We start from the raw sequence: 17406 nt of genomic DNA, 5'->3' as shown, positions 1-17406 counted from the left end.
TATTCAACAAATACGAACTGAGCATCTGCTATTTTGGCAGGCCCTGTGTAGCCACTGGGGATACAGAAGTAAACAAAACCGATAGACGTCCCAGCTCTCGTGGAGTTTACATGCAAGTTGGAGGGAAAGAAAATAAACAAGATAAGTTATATAGAGAGAATATTGGGATAGCAATATTTGTTAAGGAGAAATACATACAGCAGTGAAGGAAATAGGAAGTTAGGAAGAGGGTTGAAAAGTGCCATGTGCTGGTTTACTATTTTATTTCTATTTTGATACTGATCTGTTCATGATCTTTGTTCATTTATCCATTGGGCATGATGTTTTTCTTATACATTATCATGAATTATTTACATTAACTAATGTCAAACTATTTGCCTCTCATTTTGTTGCACATATTCTTTGACCTTTCCTGATAAATCCCCATTCTCTCCAAGTACCTCATTGCTAGATTTTGTTTTACTGATTCTTACTCCTTTCCTCCGATCCTTCCTCTGTCCTCAGTCAATGAGATATACTACATTTATTTCATTCATTTAATAAATATCACTTCACACCTAACAGGGAGGCTGCCCTGGGACTTCATGAGCTAGCAAGATTTCAAAACACAGAGTTGTCAATGTTTTATTCTGTCAAGTAAGACTGTAAATATATATATTTATTTGATATATATTGGGCTTTGTCAGACATTCATCACATTATCCATGTTTTCCTCATTTCACCATGGACAGGCATGGGTCTGGGGCCTGGCATTAAGATATCATTTCATCAGAAAATACAGAAACAAATCAGCCTGGGACCCTGAACACACCTGAAGCCCTTATAAGTCTAGGAATCAAGACAGGCAGGTTCTTCCTCTTTCACTGAGCTCTGTATCCTACGTGCCGGGTCCCATCCATTACTCTTATTTGACCAATCCTTTGCACTGTACTCTTTCCAAACCAGGGACATCTCTTCAAGGTTTCATCCTCCTCTCTCTGTCTCCTTACTCCAACTCCCTGAAACCCTCGTCTCTGTCAGCCAGGGCTCTCTCCACCCCTAAAGGAATGAGATTCATCAAGCTTACCTCAAGCCCCACGTAAACACATCTGAAACTGAGTCATTTTACTCAGATTTTCACATATTTCTTTCAGTCTAGTAAAGCGTGGGTGGTAACTGTGTCTGACTACGCTGCATGCTGCCTCTTTGGCACTTAAGTATTTATTATAATAATAACTATAATAGCACACGGTCGCTGACCCTCAAGGTGCTTCTTAGAAAAGCCAGCCCAGCAGCCAGACGCAGGCTGATCTGCCCGCCACCACCCACACGCCCTGGAGACCAGATCCAAGGAGCTGGAAACCTCTGCGAACAATGGAGCAAGGTGTGCAGAACCCTCAGGCTCACTTCAAACACCCCCTCCCTCACTCAAACACACAACTCCAACAGGTCAGGACAGGAAGCACACGGCAAAGGCTGTTTCCAAGCTGTATCCTTAGGAGAATGAAAGGAAACCGAAAATATTTCCGAGGGTTGTACTCGGGGCAAGGCCTTGGAATAATCATCATCAGCGGTTGCAGTTCATCAAGACCTCATTTTACATTTCCCATAGGAAACGTTGCAAGCAATTACGAGAAATTTTAACAACTTGGCATTAATATGAGCATCTGTGTACAAGCAGATCCTCTTGCTATTGTTCTAAACTTAAAAACATGCTCTGCTTTTCACCAAGGTGATCTAATTTCCATCTTCGTACGATGGAATCGTTGTGCTTTCTAGTGCTGTAACAGTAACAGCAAAATTAAAAATCCAAACTCCTTTCAAAACCCTGTGGATTTGGCCTTCCTGACCTCTCCAACTTTATTTCATTCCTCTTTCTCTCTCTTGTGCACTGGGCTCCAACACACAGATCCTTGCAGGAATCCTAGGATGCACCAAGCTCTTTCGCTCCTCTGGCCTTTAGGCTGGCTACCTCCTTTGCCTGGGGCACTACCCTGCTTCCGCTCTCCCTAAACCCACACGGCAACCAGAGCGATTTCCTTAAGAAGCATAAATCAGATTGTGTAGGGTTCCGGCTGATAATCCTTCAAAGCTTCTCCTTCCTCTGAATGCCCACAGGACTTCATCCCCACCGCTCTCCTGGCATTGATCACTTTCTATTCTGAGTCATTACTATCCGTGTACATGACTTGCTTCCTCTATAGCGTTTCTCATGTTGTATCCCCATAGGACCTAATATGAGGCTTGGGACTGTAATTTTTGGATGGAAGAATGGATGGAAGGATAGATGGAAGAATGGATAGAGGAGAAAGGAAGAAAGGGGTGGGGGGGATGGAGGGAGGGAGGGAGACAGGCAGTCTGACTTAAGAAAAGCCCAAGAACCTGAACATACAGAAATCTCCCAGGAGTCCAGGGACCCAATAGGAAATTTTCTCAACACGACACACCAAGTTTTCATTGTCTACGTATATGGTATTCAGTGTAAAAAACGAATGTTTCAACCTAAAAATTGCAGGGTGAGATGAGAACAGAAAGAACTGTGAGAGGAATATGATAGTTTCAGTTAGAAGGAGTGTCTGGAACTTTCTTTCAGGTAGCTGCTTTCATGAACTATATCTGCGCCAGGACCGCCTGCCCATCTGTGGTCTGTGCAGTGACTGACGTTCTGCCTGCCATCTCAAAGGGCAGCAAGCCTAGGGCTGCGCGGGAGGAGGGGCAAGGGGATGAGGCAGGCTCCAGACTGCGAGATCAGTGTGCAGTGATCAGAACCCTGACAGGTCGTGTACTTGGCTGGTGTGTGGGACTGCCTCAGGAGCTAGGAATTCGAGCATCATGTCTGAACCTGACAGCGGGTGCTGGCTGCTATTACGCGGAGCTCTGCTGCTCTTGCTGCCATTTCAGCTGCTTCAGGCACTAATACTGATTCAGTCAAACAGCAGCAAGTTTATAAAGGAAGCTGCCTGTAGTCTCTTGTGGATGAGGCCACGTTTATTTAAACCAGTTAGAGATGGCACTCAATTCTCTTCCTAATTTAGAAGAAAGGTGTGTGCCCTGTGTTTCTTTTCCAGCATTTTGTGCCCCTTGCTCCCTTTCTGAGACAACGAATCTTTTTCTCTCCTACCTTTTTGAAACTCTCTTCCCTTGGATACTATGACGCCATACTGTCAGATTTCCCTTGGCTTCTGACCTTGCCCACTGCATGCCCCCCACAGACCCAAGTCTTTGCTGGCTCCTCTCCTTACCCCAACTCTAATTATTAGTGTTCTCCAAAGCTCAGTCCTGAACCTCCATGATTCCTCACTCTAGAACTCGAGAACTCTCTCATCCAAGCCAAGGGCTTCAAAAAACATCAGAGGTGTTGACATCCAAAGATACTTCCCTGGCCCAGACTTCATTCTCAACTTTAGACTCTCATGCCCAGCCATCCACTTCACATCTCCCACTGGTTGCCTCAAAAGCTCTTTACATAAACCACTTTTAAAACCAAACTCGTGATTGCCGTCCCTTCAAGTCAGAAAGCTGAAAGCTATCCTTATACGTTCTCCATCTTTCTTACCTGCCCCTATTCTATTCAACACCAAATTTCATTGATAGAAACAGCTCAAGTCTATCCAAGTCTATCTCCACTATGGCCATTCTAGACCAAACCCCAACCACCTCTTCTTATAATAGCTTCTTAAGTGAATTCCCTGCAACTTCTCTTGGATGCCTCCACTCTGCAGTCAGAAAACCTCTTCAATATACAAATTTTACCAATACCGCTCTGCTTAAAACTCTCTGATGCCTTTCCTTTACTTTTAGGATAAAGACCAGAATTCCTTCACATGGCCTACAAAGACTTCCATAGTATCTATTTTTCCAGCCTAATTTCATATAACACTCCTCACTGGGACATCTTCATCTCTCTCTCTCTCCCATTCATTTTATGTCTTTACTTCCCCTGCTTCTAAAAACTGTTTCTTTGTAAAGGAGAAGCACCATGGTGGGGAGAGGCAAATTGGGGTTAGCAATCCCAACCACCCTCTCCCCTTCTGTTTGTTCAAAGAAGTTACACTAAAAATTAAACCTTAATTTATCTTATTGGATACCATTCCCTTCCTCTGAGTCAAAGAACTGGTCTTATGTAAACTGACAACCCTTTTATGCTCAAAGACAGCAACCATCACCTCCATGAAGTCACTTGTAATGAGGCCCTTCAATAGGAAGTCCGTATGTGAACAGCTAGACTGAAGGTGGTGAATAAAATTAAAGTTGAGAATAGTACACTCACTTTTTAAAATCCTAGTGAATGCTTATTTTCAGAACAAAAGCAATTATTGAAGGTGTCCCTTAAATAGCAATCTATTCTAATGTATTTTTAAAATTATTTTTACAAATATTCAAATTGTACATTACTTATGAAGTCTAAAGCAAGATACACCTGTCATCTATCAGTTTGGTATCAGAGGCATTGGAAGCTATCAACCTATTTGCAAAAATCTAAGTGTCCAAATATGAGATATTCAAGATGAAAAGATGAATATTTTTAAAATATTATACTTAACATGTGATGATGAAAATGCTCATAAGTATTTTCGAGCTTTAAAACCTCCTACATGAAGTTTTTCTTTCCAGGGTTTAATATATTTCTCAGCTTGGATGAATGCTTTAAAACAAAATCTAAACATTTCATCCTTTAAACTGATCTCGAACTGTATGGTTTAATGTGTGAATGTGTGCTTCCAGTTTTATCTTTTAAGGTACGTGCCAATATGTTTTCTAATCAGAATAAGAAAACTGAAATGGCACTTCCCTTGCCAAGAGTCTTTTAACTGAACTCAGTTTTCTCTCACATTTTTCACAGCCGCATTTTAAGCCCACGCACCAGAACCACTGGTGCCGTATCCTGCCTGACCCATTTGTTTCCCAGGACACATAAATGCCCAAGCAGTGTAAGTAAGGCCGCAACGTGATGTGATCTGAGGAGAGGAACAATAGAGGTCAGTGTTCTAATCACACGGGCAATTTTGAATGATAAAATATGGACACATCTTTTCATCTCTAAATAGTCTAAAGTCATCAAGAGTCAATGAAACTCAAATCACAACATTTTTCTTTTGAATGATTATGGCTTAAAAGGAGTCATCTATTTTCACTAAGAGTTCATAGCACATTGTCTTACAACCTAGACTTGGAAACAGCACGTGTGGATTGTAGGCAACTCGGCCTGGTGAGGACTACACCAGGTGACCACACCTGGAGGTGTCCTCCCCTACCACCCCACTAGGGCCCAGGCAGACTGTGCAGAGAGAGAAAGAAAGTCCCAGTGAACAGGGAGGTTGGGGATGCCAATTTTTGTCTGACTAGCAAAGGAGTTGAGGGTAAAGAAGGAAGCTGAGGGCTCAGTCTGAGTGAGTTCAAAGGTGAAAGGTTAAGACACAAGAGCTATAGAAGAGCCTCCCCTTCTCTTACACGGGGCACCTGTAAGGGCTCTACTCCAAGACAGCTGGTGTCAGCCAGAGTGTGGAGACTCAGTAAGTGATCATGGTAGGGATTCTATACGAAAGTGTTCATTGCCCACATGTAACCCCACACCCTTCTGACCGCAGAAATTGCAACTGCTATATTTCTATGAGATCATCTATAAAGAAAAGCATTCCAATATAGAAAGCACATTTGACTGTTATTCAAAGAGCATAGTGTTCTTTGAGCACTTCCTACATGGCCCAACAAAAGGTATCATATGCCCCTTTAAGAAGCAGTTGAAGTAAAGGAATTAGAGAGTCCAGGACAGCTAGAGGTGACACCTGAAGCAACGAGGAGCCAAAAGAAAGAAATCCTGTATGAGGAGTCTGAATAAAGAAAAGTTAAAAAGGAAATTCCGATTTGTACTGAAATGCTTTTTGGAGTATACATTAAATGTGGTTTTTCAATCATTTAAATTTGTGTTATGTTGGTTCCTTAAAAAAAAAGTTACCTAATAAATAATTCTTCCTCTTTAAACCTTTTACTGCTTTTATGAACAATACATTTTTGTACAAGGAGATTAACCATAGACTTTTTTGCTATCACTACATCCCTTCACAAAGATACAAGCATTTAGGTACGTGCGTGCTTACTATGCACCATTATAGTTCTCAGTTTTGACAAAAGAACAATGGTAATTCACGTTTATTTACAATGTTTGGAAAATATATATGGAGTGCATTTATGGCATCTTCCTTAAAGATTCTTTTCTGAAAACAAAAATCCATTTGAAAAGGATAAATTAAAACTGTATTTCTTGAAGTCAGAAGAATGAATTAAATGGCCTTTTAAGAGACCAACCATTTTAATATATCCATAAGGAGAAGTAACAAATATTCTAAGAAGAGACCAGGACACCTCTACCAGGAAGTGGGAGCAATGTGTCCTGCCTCTTAATTGGAAAAATGCGTTGCTGCTCCACTGCCACTTCCCACGCCAGGTCAGCTGTGGCCTCGCCTCTGTCGCGGCAGATCTCAGCATGTGAAGATCCCCTCCTTCCATGTACAAACCCCTGGATGAGGCAGGGGCAGCAGCTTCACGTTACTGCTGGACCCACTGCTATCACAAAGTAGACCAGTCTGCTTGAGATGAGAAATTATCTTTAAACGTTAGGAATTCCTTTTTACTAAGAGCAAAATGGGTAGTGATTTGAAATAGCAGTAAGTATGTGTAAAACTTACGTGGTCAATGTTCTGGCCATGAAACTAACCTGATCCTGAAAGACTCCAAAACTTATACCAACAGTCTCCAGAAGGGAGAGAAATATAACCTCTGGACACAACTCTACAGATATAGAATCAAAACGTCAACAGTCATTGAAGAACAATGACTGGTAAAACAGGAAGGTTTATCGCTATCCCTCAATGGTCCCTTTTTTTTTTTTTTTTTTTACCTGAGCCCCTTGGTCAATTCTAAACTGTGTGATAATCTGACAACAGAGTTAAACAAAGAGAAGAGGAAACTTGGTAATTTGGAATCTGTTCTCCTGTCAATGCCCCAGAAACTAGAGTTTGTGCTTGGTTTTAACCTGTTGTTCTCTGACATGTGTAAGGGAAAGGCCAGTATATTGACTCACATACACAAATAGAGACTTCTGAATAGACAGGACACAGATGTTCCAATTAGAGACATAAGGCATGTTCTTATAATAGATCAGGATTCCATCAAGTCTGAAAATTAATTTAAATAAAAATTCTTAATAAGAATTAGAAATAAGCCACGGAGGTATCTTGTTAAATAACATTAAACTGGCACCTGAAATCTGGTCCTGTTACCAAATGCACGGCTCTGATCAAGGTAATCACTTTTCTGTGCCTCAATCTTCCCATCTATGTGTTGATTACACATGCTGGAGCCCAGCTCTGCTATCGCCAATTGGGAGAATTTGGACAGTTACTCTACCTCCCTGGGTGTCATTCTCCTCATCTATAGAATGAAAGGCTCCTGCAGAGAACCCCTAAGGTCCATTCTCATTTAGTTCCATGATGCTGGAATCAGAGAACGAAGTGGTGAAAGAGGCAAACCTTTTTGTAAGAAATGCCCCACATAAGTGCAGCTGAAGATTTGGATAATTTTTCCAATGTTTAAGTTAGTGTGGGAAATGATTTGGCTGCAATTTAAGCGTTTTTTAGAATGTGAAGATTCATATTCACACAATGAATAAAAATAAAATCTGGAAAAGAAATGATTGGAATTCTGTAAATGGTTAACAAGCTTGAAGAAGTCCAGGATATGTATACCTTTGCCCAATTGATCTCCACCTTCCTCCGACACAGCAGAAGGGAAAGACTCAAGCCCTGACATTGAGCAGTGCTGGAGGAAGAACCGTTCTTTTCTTCTTTCATAATTGTGACATAAGGAAGCATGTGTTTGTGGGGGAGGCACATATACAGACATACAGTCACCCACAGACACAGAAAAGACTTAGCTTTTGGCTTTGGATATGATTCAAATCTTACATCATGTAGCTGGGGGTTATATTAGAACACAGCCCAGTAATGATTCAGTAATCTACTAGGTCTAATTTGTGATGAAATTAGAGTATTCCAGAATCTATGGAGCTCCTATTTCTACACTGGTCTGTAATGGATGATTCAAGTCTTGTCCTTGTAAATTTCTCTTGGAAAAAAAAAGTCAATACAGTTGAACCACTAAGAACTTAAATGGGAAAAATATTCCCAGGATTGCCTCAACACCTTAATTTCATGCTTCTGACTTTCCCATACACACTGATCACAAATCAACATTCTTCCTCAGCTCCTTGGACCAGTGGAGGTAAACCAATGGCTGCCCCCAAGCTGAAGACATCCAGAATTTAAGCCTATATAGGAATTTCCAACTTACATTTTAACCCAATTCTATATTCCTGTTTATTGTACATACTTGAATATAAGGTGGAGGTTTTTATTTTCTCGATTTTTTTCCCTCAGAGGTAAAAGGGTCACATTTAACTCCTTTAAAAATCTCTCATTTTACAGGGCACTTTCTCAATTATCTTATTTTAAGCATTGTTTGAGGAAGACACATTAATTTGAAACGACCTCAATCAATGTTTTGGATACTCATCAGTAAGAAAGAGGCCAGGCTATGGAACACGATTCTCCTAACTGTTGGCTATCTCACAACTGAGAGTGCTGAAAGTTGTCATAAATAAGACTTTCAAGATGATTACACTGTGAAGATCACAATGTGCACTTAAGGATAATTTTTACATGTTTTGAAAATGGTGTACTTTCCAGCGACAGCATCAAAACAGACTCAAACAGGTCTGCATCTCAAGCCACCTAGTCCGAAGTGAAGAAGAAACTGTATTCAAGTGGCTTTAGGAACGCTAAAGATGAATGAAAAAAGTTTGAATATAACTACTTCATGAAATGTGAATGAGGAAATCAATACTTCTAAGGTATTATCTTGTAAATTTTGTGATTTTAAATATGTTTGTGTAACTAATTCACTAAATTAAATATAAAGAGGGATGTGACCACTGCATCTATATTGCTACATGTTTTCATAAATCAAGTTGGCAAAACCCTTTTTTTGGTGGTGGAGGGGACATTTTCCCATTGAGAAGTGAGAGACCATCTTATGTAGGGTCATTTTACATTTGGGCATGGTCTAGAGAGCAACAGATTTGCTGAATCTGAATGTGATGAGGTCTGGTGTTTGACAAAAGGGAAGGAGAAGAAATGATATGAATGCCAATCTGCTTTGGGTTTCTTGTCAGGTATTCCATTTGTTTCATTGGGTAAAACTTGGGGTTCATTTCAGCCTGAGCAGAAGCATCACTTTTTTGGGGCTGACGAAAGGAGAGTAAAGAGCCCCTTCAAAAATTTCACCACTTAAAACTCAAAAGGTGATATACTGACATTCAGTACTGGCTGGGCAGTTAGTTATACCACAATAATACTGAACACATAATGAGTGCCTACTAGGCACTGTGCAAAGTGCTTTACATGCAATGATCACAACAATTTATTATCCTCATCTTAGAGACGAGGAAACTGAGTAACAGGTGAAGTAGCTTGCCCAAATCCCACAACTGGTAAATGATGGAGCTAAGATTTGAACCAGGCAATCTTACTCCAGAGCCTGCAGTCTGATGTCTGATGCTATACCACTTCAACAATTTAAAGAACAGAACCTATGAGAGAGTGTAAGCCTTTCCAGGGGTCCTTTCCACTATCCATAGCACCTCTTTTCCAGTATTAGGCATAGGAGAAACCAAATTAGTGATCTATAATAATCTTGGATTCTGAGCTCACTATTCTAGAAGAACAGTTGCTTCAAAACTTACCTGATGGCTGAATCCAACAGCGTTATTTTAGTCCTCATTTTTTGTATATTCATATTTTGATATCTGAATACCATCTATTAATTGTACATTGCTCGAACTCTTCCTTTGGCTAACAAAACAGTCCTCTTTCTTGATTCTCCTCTATCCTCAATGCTCATTCCTGCTATTCTCCTTCATTGTTCTTCCATCTCCTTTTAAGTGTGGAGGTTTCTTTTACCTTCATGTCCCAGGTAGTCTCATATATTGTCAAGGCTTTGTTTTCTACTTTTGGGCTCCCAACTTTATTTCGAACTTTTCTTCTAAACTTCAAAATCATCGTTCCAGCTGTTCCCAGGGACTGTTGGACATCTCCACTTGCATTTCAAATTCAATAGGTCCCCACAGGAACTCCCTCCCTCCTCTTCATCCACTGCCCAACCTTGCTCCCAAATCCGATCCTTCTTTTATAGTCCTCATTTCTGTTAATGGCACACTGTCTAACCAATCACACAAACCTGAAGGCTTGGACCCATCTAGGACTCTTCCTTATTTCTCATGATTTTCCCTTACTTGTATCCCCAACACACACACTCATTGGATCACCAAATTCTTTCAATTTTACTTTCTAAACGTCTCTGTAATCTGTTTTCTCTTTGCTATTTCCACCCCCATGATGAAAGCCTTCATCATGTCTTATTTGGACTATTGCAATGACCTTTTATTTGCCTCTTTTAGCTCAACTCCACCCTCTAAGCCCTTAAGTGAACGACCTTTCCAAAACATGAATCTGACCACAGCCACCCCTGCTTATATCTGCAACTCTTCTTCCACTACAGGACACCATCCTAACTGCACGGCCTGGTAGTAGGGCTCTTCACAACCAGATTCGTGCTACATTTCTAGTCTCATTCCTATCTCCTTCTCACGCCTTCTCCAGTCATCCCTCCCCATGTGAACTATAATCCAGACATTGGAGCTACATGCCACATTCTCTCACACCAACTGTGAGCTCCTTACTCATCTCTGGGCATCCCAGTTCACCATACTTGTACTGTTGGCTTCAGACTTTTTTTTTTTTTTGTGAGGAAGGTCAGCCCTGAGCTAACATCCATGCTAATCCTCCTCTTTTTTTTTTTTTTTTGCTGAGGAACACCGGCTCTGAGCTAACATCTATTGCCAATCCTCCTCCTTCCCCCCACCAAAGCCCCGGTAGATAGTTGTATGTCATAGTTGCACGTCCTTCTAGTTGCTGTATGTGGGACACGGCCTCAGGATGGCCAGAGAAGCAGTGCCTGGGTGCGCGCCCGGGATCCAAACCCGGGCCGCCAGTAGCAGAGCGCGTGCACTTAACCGCTAAGCCACAGGGCCAGCCCAGCTTCAGACTTTTTAAAGAAATGTGGTTCCAGGCATTTTAAGGCACTTTGCAATAATCTCTCATCCTTTCAACAACTCTACAAGGTTGCACAGTACTATTGCCTCCATTGAACAGGTGAAGAACCAGACTCCAAGCAGCTAAGGAAACTGAAAGGTTACTTATAAGGAACTAGTAAGTGAATGAGGCAAAATTTGAAGCCAGGTCAAGCTGGCTCTAAAACCTGTGCTTTAGCTGAGACCAACCCTGAAAGTCTTGCTGATTACATCTAACTCCATAATTTCACCTGCAAGGGAACAACCAGGAAGCAACATCATTGCTTTAGGTTCCCATAGGTGCAGCCCACAGGATGTACATAGGTGGGTCACTTTGGGATGTGGCAAGTACCATACTTTCAGTCCAACTTCCACTACATCCCAACATTCCATGAATGGAAAAGCATGTGTGCTCACTCCTAACACCAAACTTATCACACTCTCATTGAACCACAAAATGAACCGTTTGAGGAGGGAGCTAATATGTTAAGCGGCCTGTCTCCAAGGAAGGACAAAGTCTGCAAATGAGCCCGAACACTGCTTCTGACTTAATGGTCTAGATAGAATGCTCAGAGCTTGTCCATCCTTGAGAAGCGAGAGTCTATGCTCTGTCCTCTTGAGTCTGATTTTATCAAGCGATTGATAACATCCTACATATTTGTTTCTGTTGTCTAATTCTAATACACACACATACACTCAACTATAGCCAAACAGAAAATTGCCTCAATAATTACCCATTATGTAAAACACATGTATCTCTTCCCTTATTACTTTTATAATGTGGTCCCAAAAGCTCCAGCCTAAGCACCCCTGGATCAAGTGTCAGATGTGTCTCTGCCAGCAGCTGCTTGTGTGGCTTTGCACAAATCCATTTCCATTTTTTCATTGTTTAAGTCAAGGGATTCTAGTAGTTGATCCATAAGCATCCTTTTGAATTCTAATATTCGGAGGCTATCCTTACTTTTAGGCTGTTTCTCACTATGTTAAGCCTATTTTATCCTATTTCTCTAAGGGAACCAAACCTACATCTTCATTTTCACAAATGGTTTTTAAAATGGTAGTCAAGGATGATGAGTTGGAAGTTAATTCCAAGATTATTTTAGACAAAAAAGGACTGTATCAATGCATTCAACACATGCTAAAATATTCATGTCATTCAAATACAATTCAGGTCAGCATCACCTAGACTGCACGGTAATAAATGGAATGTCTAAGATAATTCCATGTGCACGTGAATGTTGTCTCATATTCACCCATGCACATGTGTGAAAATGGCTCTTGGACCTACTGAAATGATTATTGAAATGCCATCAGGTGCAGGAAGCGATATAAACATGAAACTTCACAGTAATTATACAAGCAAATATCATTGGTAAAACTAAGTGACAAGGAAAACACCCGTTTTGTGTTGTCATACCTGACACATGCGTATGGTAAAGTTTCTAGGTTCTCATAAAGTTTTGTTTACATGACCTGAACTTCTCACGACATGACAGCCACTGGATGCCCTAGATAAGATCAAATGATCTATGACATAGGTGCCCAATATATGCCTGGTGAATGACTATTATGTGAAAATACTATAAAAAGTAACGTTATGCAAAAGCAAAGCATTGTTAAGACTCTTAAGTCTCATTTTCCATCCCAAAGACTGGAACGGGTATTCCAGAACGATTATTAAAGAGGTTCCTTTTCAATCTTTGTGGCGTTCACAGCCACAGAACACATTTCCACCAAAATCCCATCAATAAAAACACACAATGGGAAAAGAATTTATATACCAACATATTACTGACATTACCGATCAAACGGGCTCCTTAATCAAAAAAGCAATCAAGAAGGAAGATTTTTGAAGTAAGGAAAACCCTAGTTTGGCACACCTATTGGCTTCGCGTCTTTAAATCAGACAGCTTTATAGAATATTAGTCTTATTTAAAACCCATCTCTCGAGAAGCCCCAAATGGGGGAGGCGGAGGGAGCTCTAAAGAGGTTCTCCACAGAGTGGCAATCCTCCGAGGTACATTCAGCCATCACGGTCTGCAGAGAAAGGCCGCTTCACCGCCCAGGGCTGCGACGTTTCCTCCTGGAAGCCGACTCACCTTCCCTCCTGGAGGTGGCCCGGGCTGCAGGCAGGAGGAGCGAGAAGCAGAGGCAGCAGCTCAGCCAGAGCGCAGGCATGGCCGGGCCGGGCGCGCTCCGCCGCTGCAGGGGTCGCTGCCCGCGCCTCGCGGCTGGGAGTTTTCACTCTGCGCTCCGCTGTGCCTTCCTTTTCCTTGGTCAGGTGGTTTTATCGACTCTTCTACCTGACTCAGACCTGACAGGAAGAGAGCCTGTGTTTCAGGGTGTGACTCACCTGTGAATAAGGAGAACCCAACCCTCGGGAGGCAGGCAGACAAACACAGCACACATCGAGCTGTTAAAGCGCTCACCCCGCCGCCGGCTCCCCCCTCGCCGCAAGGAGGGCGCACACCTGGCCCCGACCAAGGGTGTGGCGCACAGGCTGCGGCCCAGAGATCTTTCTGGAGGAATGTGCCAGATCCTCCTCAAGCCCTCCTTCTCTCTGGGGGTGGTCTAGGACAGAATTCACAGAGATAGCTAGCAGCCTGCCCCTTCCTAAAACTGGGAGGCCCAGTCTCAAGTGCGCGAACTCAGAAATAAGTCAGCAGCGCTGATCAGCTCTGGTCTAAAAGTCATCAAGGAAAATAGGCCAATCCGAGAGTCACAACAGGGTCCTCTTCGCCCTCTGGCCTAGGTTCAACCTCTCTCTGAAATACAGCAACTCCACCCCAACCCACCCATTCTGCTAACACCTCATTCTTTCCCTCACCATCACCAGGCTGGACCAAGGGCTCCTCTCCTGGGTCCCTGGAACTTCTTGGTCACCTGGGCTAGCAATTCATTATGTCACTTGTTGACTGGTCAGTGTCTCTGTGAAGGCTAGGTACTACTGTGTATCCCTAACAACCAGTACAGTCTCTAGCCCGCAGTCTGTGCTCAATAAGTGTTCTGTTGAATAAGAAAGAGGATCCAGAGTTCCTATTCCTTTTACATCTTAGAGCATATTTCCCATGCCATTCTCTGTGGGCCCATTAGAAAATGTTTGTTGAGACCAACTGTGAGTACCATCCACATCCACTGTGCAAGGTGAAGTGGGTGATATCCAAAAATTGCAAATCGTGGTATATCCTACATCGTCCCTTTCCCTAAGGAGGCTGGTGGCAATAATTCAGAGAGGTTGCTGTCAAAGAGAAAGCCGTGGTTCCTACTGGAGATTTAAAAAGTACCAGAAGTTTATATATACACAATATATACACAATCTGTCCAAAACAACCGCCGACTTTTCATCATCAAGGCCTGCAAAGGCCCCCAATACATTATTGTTCACTCACTAAATGAATGAATGTTCTCTAGATAGTTCTATAGATGATAACATAAGGCAACAAACAATACAAAATAGTACATGATTAAATGTCAGCGGGTATAAGAATTTCAGTTTATGCAAACACAGAGGTAAAGAGAACAGATTGATGGTTACCAGAGGCGAAGGGGACGGGGCGGGGGGGGGACGACAAAGGGGTAAAGGAGCACATTTGTATGGTGACAGATAAAAACTAGACTATTGGTGGTGTGCATGATGCAGTCTATACAGAAACTGACATATAATAATGTACACGTGAAATTTACACAATGTTATAAGCCAATATGGCCTCAATAAAATAATTAAAAAGAATTTCAGTTTGTGCATGTCATCAAGACCAGTTGGGCTAACTGGGATAGCAAGGCATGGCTTTGTACAGTACGTGAAGCATGAAATGTGTGTTCAGAAATAACCGGGATCTGAAGACAGCATCAAAGAACCACAGGGGCAAGACAGATTACTGCAAACTGGTTGATCCCTAATCTAAAACCTCCAGCAACAAAAAATGAGGAATAGAAAGGAAACTCCAATTTTCTCATCCCAAGCTCTATTCTCTTCTACTTTGTCCAGGATTCAAACAAATAACATAAAGATTCTTCCCTCTCAAACCTCATGGTGTCCAATTACTGCTAAAGTTTCGGGTCATAGAGACCAAGTATTTAGAATTTTCCCTTCTAGTAGCTGGTACATTGCAGAGGTTGAAATCACGTCCCTGAGGACCCAGATCCTTGCACTTCTACCCGTTAGTGTTGTGCAGTGAATGTCCCACAGTCCTGCAGGAACAAGGAAGAGGGACCTGCAAGATAAAGTCTTGAAGGTAAAGTTCGTTTTAGTACAGATTAATGTGGTTTGTTATATCTCAAAAGTTGGAACAGATATTTTCATCTACCATCATTTTTGGATGTGATAATAATAATAGCTAACACATACATAGTACCTATTATTTGCCATCACTGTTGTAAGTCTTTTATACATAATAATCCTTTAATCTTAAAACAGTGCTATGAAATAGGTGTACTATTAATTTCCCCGTTTTACAGATGAGAAAACAGAGGCACGGAAAGATCAGGCAACATGCTCAAATTCACACTGCTAGTAAGTGGCAAAGCCAAGATTCAAAACCAGGCAATCTAGTTCCAAAGTCCATAAACTCTTTGTTAGGTCAGATTAAAAAGCACCATAAAAAAGACAGATTCACAATACTGAATGAATTCAATACGCAGTCAATGGTTATTGATAACATCCGTTACAACTCAACCAGATGATGGACTACTGGTCCACACCAATAAAGCCAAGTCACACGGACTGTGAATAATATTTCTGATTTCCCTAATATGTTCGCTCTGAAAGGACTCCCAGAGGTCGCCTGGACCTGGGGTAGAATATGGGCAGCAGGCCCCTGGGTACCAGGCCCACCAGCACCCTCTTTTAGGTGAACAGTACGCTCCAGTTTTTCTCAGCTCCTCCCTCTTTTCATTGCCTTATTCTAGGCCTCCTCATACATCTAAACAGCCAGACAGGTCTCAGAGGATGTGAGACCTCTGCTCTGGCTTAATCTCCTACCTTGCTCAGGGACAATACCAACCCCCTTTGACAATTTGAGAATTCTCTCATGCGCTGCTGGGGTTGAGCGCTCTAGTAGCCGAAAGTCAAGGCTCTGGAGCAGATTCCCAGGGCCAAATCCTGGCTTCACCTCTCATTGAGGCAGGTTACTTAGTTTTCTCTGAGCTTCAGTGTCTTCATCTGTAAAATGGGGATAATAATAGAACACTCACCCTTAGAGTTGTTGGGAAAATTAATTGAGTTAATAAGCTATCTAGTGCTCAGAGCAGCACCAGGCATTTAACATGCATTATACAAGTAAGGTATAATAATTATTTCTATTATTGTTGCTATTAATATTATCACTAAGCACCATCAGTTTTTACTTGTTGTGATTACTGACAAATACCCATATGAGAAAGACAGGGTTTTTTTCCTTCAACTCTTCTGCTAATCGACTATTCATTCATAATTTTAAACTTCTGTGAAACTCTCAGTCCAATCCAAATTCATGTCCAGTTTACCAACATTTACTTGGAAGTTGTTACTTAATCTGTATTTCTGCTACATGTCTGGAAATTTCTGTTACATTCAGATTTGCCTGTCCAATGTTTCAAAATTTGTGCACTTAGAATTTCATTTTAAATAAGGTGGGGTGGGATCTGACATTTCAGGGAAAATGTAAAGGTAAGATGGATTTGAATGTACTCTTATGATTAACTGTAATTAACATGTGTTTTTCAAAAAGGCAACAAAAATCAATTTGCTTTTCCATATCAGCCAAATAAATATTTTTTCAAATCCAGACAAAAATCAACTTGATGTACACATAAAAATGGTTAAGATGATAAATTTTATGTTATGTGTATTTTTAACACAATAAAAAACTGTGAGGGCCTGCCCCGTGGTGCAGCGGTTAAGTGCGCGCACTCCACTTCAGGCGGCCCCGGGTTTGCAGGTTCGGATCCCGGGCGCGCACTGACGCACCGCTCGTCAGGCCATGCTGTGGCGGCGTCCCATATAAAGTGGGGGAAGATGAGCATGGATGTTAGCCCAGGGCCAGTCTTCCTCAGCCAAAAGAGGAGGATTGGCATTGGATGTTAGCTCAGGGCTGATCTTCCTCAAAAAAAAAAAAAGTGAAAAAACATCAGCTTGATACTCAGCAATAGAAAGGAATGAACTACTGATACATATAGAACATGGATGAATTTCAAAGCATTGTGTTAAGTCAAAGAAGCCGGACACAAAAGACCAGAATCTATATGATTCTATTTTTTTTTTT

At 41.7% G+C, this 17406-nt stretch overlaps 1 protein-coding gene across 1 annotated transcript in view; it reads right to left on the bottom strand.

The window, feature by feature from the left end:
* Positions 1-13501, bottom strand: part of LAMC2 (laminin subunit gamma 2) — a 51143-nt gene extending 37642 nt beyond the window's left edge. Inside the window, exon 1 of the mRNA XM_004424948.3 lies at positions 13264-13501. Within this exon, the coding sequence (XP_004425005.2) occupies positions 13264-13342 (79 nt within the window). The 5' untranslated portion in view covers positions 13343-13501. The remainder of the gene's footprint in view (positions 1-13263) is intronic.
* Positions 13502-17406: the final 3905 nt, after the last annotated feature.

The sequence above is a fragment of the Ceratotherium simum genome, chromosome 2 (assembly GCF_057802395.1).
Source record: "Ceratotherium simum simum isolate JZ-2026a chromosome 2, ASM5780239v1, whole genome shotgun sequence".
NCBI lineage: Eukaryota > Metazoa > Chordata > Mammalia > Perissodactyla > Rhinocerotidae > Ceratotherium > Ceratotherium simum.
The sequence above is the reverse complement of the archived record's forward strand: the minus strand, read 5'-3'. Positions and strand labels throughout refer to the sequence as shown.